A 5000-nucleotide genomic window follows, 5' to 3' on the forward strand; every position below is an offset into this window, starting at 1 on the left:
CTACCAGTCTCAAGGACAGTCATATTGCCAAGTACCACCAGACAAAAAAACTGAACTTCTAAAACAGTGGTGATCTTGTATTGCTTCAGACAGCACAACAGCAACAAACGTGTGCTCGACATACCAGGTGAAGTTGTTGCTATTGTTATGGGTTTTTTATTTGCTGTAATTAATTGTAGTATGTACTTCTAATGATGTGATCTCCTTTGTTATATATATATATATATATATATATATATATATATATATATATATATATATATATATATATTATATGTACACCATCCCTTTATTTTCATCAGTTACATCATCGATATGTATGCACAAAACAAATGTTATTATAATATCCTATCCCTTGATCGTTCCCTAATATATAAGCTAAAACCATGATATAAAGTACACTTAATTAAAACTTTCTAATATTTTGTTTTACTTAACAGGGTTTACAAAACAGCTTATAGGCCCAACAACAATGGGGGACATGCCTTCCTTAAGCCTTAACTCAGGGTCACAAATTCCTTTGCTGGGGTTTGGTACCGGGGGCCTGGGACCACTGCGCCAGGTATTTCTTCTTTGCATTATTATCATCATTATCATTACTTATCATTACCATCATAAATAGCGTCATTATTATTATCATTATCATCATAATATCATCATCATACAATCATTATTATTATTATTAATATTACTGTTACAAATGACGCTTAAAATCATATACCTAGTTACTGCGGACTTAAATTTACCTTCTTTTGATGTAAAATGGTGACAATCGAAAACATAAATATTAAAGAACAGCGCACAGACACACGGCACGCATGTGCACACACACACACACACACACACACACACACACACACACACACACACACACACACACACACACACACACACACACACACACAACACAAACACACACACACACACACACACACACACACACACACACACACACACACACACCACAACACACACACACACACACACACACACACACAAACCAAATTTCGAATCTATTAGTATCATTGTTATTGTTATTATAGTTATTATCATTATTGTTATTGTCATTACCATTATCATCTTCATCACTACCATCATTATCTTCATCCTCATATTCATATTCATCATCACCATAATTATCTTTAATATTGTAGTCACCGTCATCATCAGCAACAACATTTATAGTATTATTATTGATAATATTTTATCTGCGTCCTTCTCATCATTACTATTATTATTATCATTATCACCATTCTTATTGTTATTATTGTTCTTGTTATTATTATCGTTATTATTATTGTTGTTGTTGTTGTTGTTATGTTATTACTATTATTATTATTATTATTATTATTATAGTTATTATCATTATTATAGTTATCATCATCATCATCATCTTCATCTTCATTATCATTATTGTCATTGTTATATTATTATTATTATTATTATTATTATTATTAAGTATTATTATTATTATTATTATTGTTATTATTATAATTGTTATTATTTTATTTTATTATTATTATTGCTGATATCATTCTTGTTATCATCATTGAAATCGTTATCATTATTACTTCTACCACTACTATCATCACTACTATTATTTTTATTATTGTCATTACTACTACTAGTACTACCATATTCTTCTCGTTCTCCTATACCTCCCCCTCCTCCTCGTCCTCCTCTAATTCTCACTTACCTCCTTTTCCTACTCTTCCTCCTCCTCCTGATCTTCCTCTTCCTTCTCCTCCTCTTCCTCTTCCTCCACCTTCTCTTCCTTCACTTCCATTTAATCCTCCTCCTTCTCCTTTCCTCTTCCTTTTCTTCCTCCTCCTTCTCCTGTTTCCTCTTTCTCTTTTTCCTCCCTGTATTTCTTATCTTCCTCTTTTCTGTCTATAGTTATTTTCTTTTCCAAAAAATATTTAGTACAAAGAAACTGACTTGAAAATATAGTGATTTTTCTGTAAAACAACTTAAATTTTCAAAGTAACGGAAGAGAAATGAAAATCAGTTTTGCAATATTAACGAGCCTTGAAAACTTCACCTTTGCAATATTAACGAAAGTTTCAGAATCGAGCATTGACAAGAAATACGTAATGCAAGAAATCAGATTTCTTAGTGAATTTCGTAAGAGCAGAATATTTTTTTTATTGCAAGTTAATTGCAGTCATGTATAAGTTATAGATATAACCATATCTGTATGTGCATACATACACAAAACACAAAGACAACACACGACACAACAGCAAACACTGCACGCACACGCACACGCACGACACCACACGACACCACACGACACACACACACACACACACACACACACACACACACACACACACACACACACACACACACACACACACACACACACACACACACACACTAACTCAAAACATCCGCTACTCGCCCCCTCCCCCCCTCCCCCCAGATGTCGGACGCAGAAGCCGGGCGAGCGATCGGCGCCGGGCTGGAGTGCGGCTTCCGGCACCTCGACACGGCCGCCTTCTACACGCCTTCTACATCCTCGCAAGCCCGCCGGCAGATGTGGACCCGAGAAGGAAGCCAGGGGAGAGGGATGGACCGCGAAGGGAGGAGGGAAGGCGGGAGGGAGAGGAGGCGGGGCAGCGGAGGAGGAAGGCGGGGAGGAGGAGGAGGGAAGGGCGGGGAAGGGGAGGAGGGAAGGGCGGGGAAGGGGGAGGAGGGAAGGGCGGGGAAGGAGGAGGAGGAGGGAAGGGCGGGGAAGGGGAGGAGGGAGGAGCGGGAAGGGGGAGGGAAGGGGGGAGGAGGGAGGAGGGAAGGCGGGGAAAGGAGGGGAGGAGGGAAGGGCGGGGAAGGAGGAGGAGGAGGGAAGGGCGGGGGGGGAGGAGGGAAGGGGGGAAGGGCGAGGTAAGGGAAGAAAGAGTGTGTGGAAGTGGGTGAGGAAAGATTAGTAGTGAAGTAGGAGGTGAAGAGGAGGGAGATAAAGCTGAGCGCAGGAGGAAATCGAGGCCCCAATGAGGACGAAGGGAAGGAGAGGAAGGGCAAAGGGAGCAATGTAATGGTAATGTAAGGAAGCGAGGGTAAAGGAGGAGGAGCGCGCGGAGATGTAGATATGAGGAACGACGGCGCTAAGGAGGGGGGGGGCAAGAATGACGAAGGTCAAGAGGGGGGGGATTAGGGAGGGGGAGGAGGGAGGGACATGAGAGAGGAGGGAGAAGGAGGGGCATAAGAGAGGACGGAGGGGCATGAGAAATGAAGTGGGAGGTATGAGAGAGGAGGGAGGGGTATGAGAGAGGTGGGGGGGAGGGACATGAGAGAGGAAAAAGGGGGAGGAGCATGAGAGGGGCTTTGTTTGTTTCGGTTTGTGAATATCAGGGAGAGAAGGGAAGGATGTTTGTGCGAAACGTATGTGTGTTTGTGAATAGGGATTCCCTTGTGTTTGTGGAAAAGGTGATTGAGGGAAAGGGGACCCGTGCGTGTGCGTCCCACTTTGTGTACATGCATGTGTGTCAGTTTCTGTTTATGTAGTTGTTATATAATCGTAAATACGATTAATAATTTCAGTGCATATCCGAAATCACAAGACATTTCACTGATCTCCCCGCAGCTTCCACCGACCGGCCTCCATGAGAGCAAAGTGGAGGCGTGGATGCTTCGCTCACTGGAACGCCTGAAGCTCTCCTATGTGGATCTCTATCTCATCCACTTCCCCGTCGCCATGTTGGGTACGTCATCGCATAAATCCACTTTGTTTAATTTTGATTTATGATGTATAATTGGCATATTTCTATGCATAATCAAATGTTGATATACAAGGAAAACCACATAATATATCACAAACTTAAAAAACATATCATTCCGTTATGTTGATTTTCCGTGCTATACCACACACTTACCTATACCCTTCTTGAAATATCTCACGAACCGATTATGCAACAGCATGCCAGGTTGTTTTGCGATTCTTCAAATTAATTCCTATGATACACAAGATACATTTCTTTACACTCATATTACCCAAGACATAGTTCTTCACACCCATACTACACAGGACACACTTCTTTACACTCATCATACGCAAGACATACTATTTTACACCGCTGATTGGTACCCGTAATGTAATCCCATGCGTGTATTCTTTGGAGTAGTATCGCTCTATATGGTAATTGAAAGAAAAGGCATATTCTTCGATTACGGAAAAGCTTTTTGATAAATTTGTTCTTTAATAGCAGTTAGATAGATTTTCTTCAGTTAATATCTTGCTAAATCGGAGCAGCTTTTAGTATAATAAGATGAGATTATTATCGTTACTATCATCATTATAACTCTCACTATTACTTTTATTACTACAACTTCTACCACCACTACTACTACTACTACGGCAACTACAAGTGTCATTGTTGTTATTATCATTAAAGCGAAAGAAAGGAAAGGAAATGAGGAAAATAAGAAGAAAGGGAACAAGAAAAAGGAGAAAGAGAAAAAATAAAAAGATCGAGAAAGAGGAAAAGAAGAACGAGAAAGAGAAGAATAAGAAAAAAACGAAGAAATATAAGCCTCACACCAAACGAAGACATCGACCTTGGACTTTAAAAAGGAAGTTTAAAAGCTCTCGCGTTTTAAGAAGTTGTCATCCCTTGAAGTTTCTTGGGGAGCATGAGTACTGGAGTCCACTCGGGAATGCATAATGAAATAGACGGATAATTGCTTCTTATGAGGATTCTGATGAAATTCTTATGACATGACGAGCAGGGGTGGGGGGGGGCTGTGTGCGGTGTTATTTTGCCGAAACTGATGGTGGTATTTCATTATTTAAAAAAATTAATAGAGTTATATGAAGATGAACTGGAGTTATAACTATTGTCATATATAATGATAAGATAACTTTTCCTACTACAATAATCATATATATATATATATATATATATATATATATATATATATATATATATATATATATATAACAGTGATAGTGCTGATAATGAGGATAAGGATAACGATGATGATAGTAATAACAATAATCGTTA

At 39.4% G+C, this 5000-nt stretch overlaps 1 protein-coding gene across 1 annotated transcript in view; it reads left to right on the forward strand.

Annotated features, from left to right (window-relative positions):
- Positions 1-41: 41 nt before the first annotated feature.
- Positions 42-5000, forward strand: part of LOC119572502 (aldo-keto reductase family 1 member A1-like) — a 25688-nt gene continuing 20729 nt past the window's right edge. The window contains exons 1-4 of the mRNA XM_037919610.1: positions 42-127; positions 441-562; positions 2426-2541; positions 3541-3701. Of these exons, the coding sequence (XP_037775538.1) occupies positions 473-562; positions 2426-2541; positions 3541-3701 (367 nt within the window). The 5' untranslated portion in view covers positions 42-127; positions 441-472. The remainder of the gene's footprint in view (positions 128-440; positions 563-2425; positions 2542-3540; positions 3702-5000) is intronic.

This window comes from Penaeus monodon, chromosome 4 (assembly GCF_015228065.2).
Source record: "Penaeus monodon isolate SGIC_2016 chromosome 4, NSTDA_Pmon_1, whole genome shotgun sequence".
Classification (NCBI taxonomy): Eukaryota; Metazoa; Arthropoda; class Malacostraca; order Decapoda; family Penaeidae; genus Penaeus; species Penaeus monodon.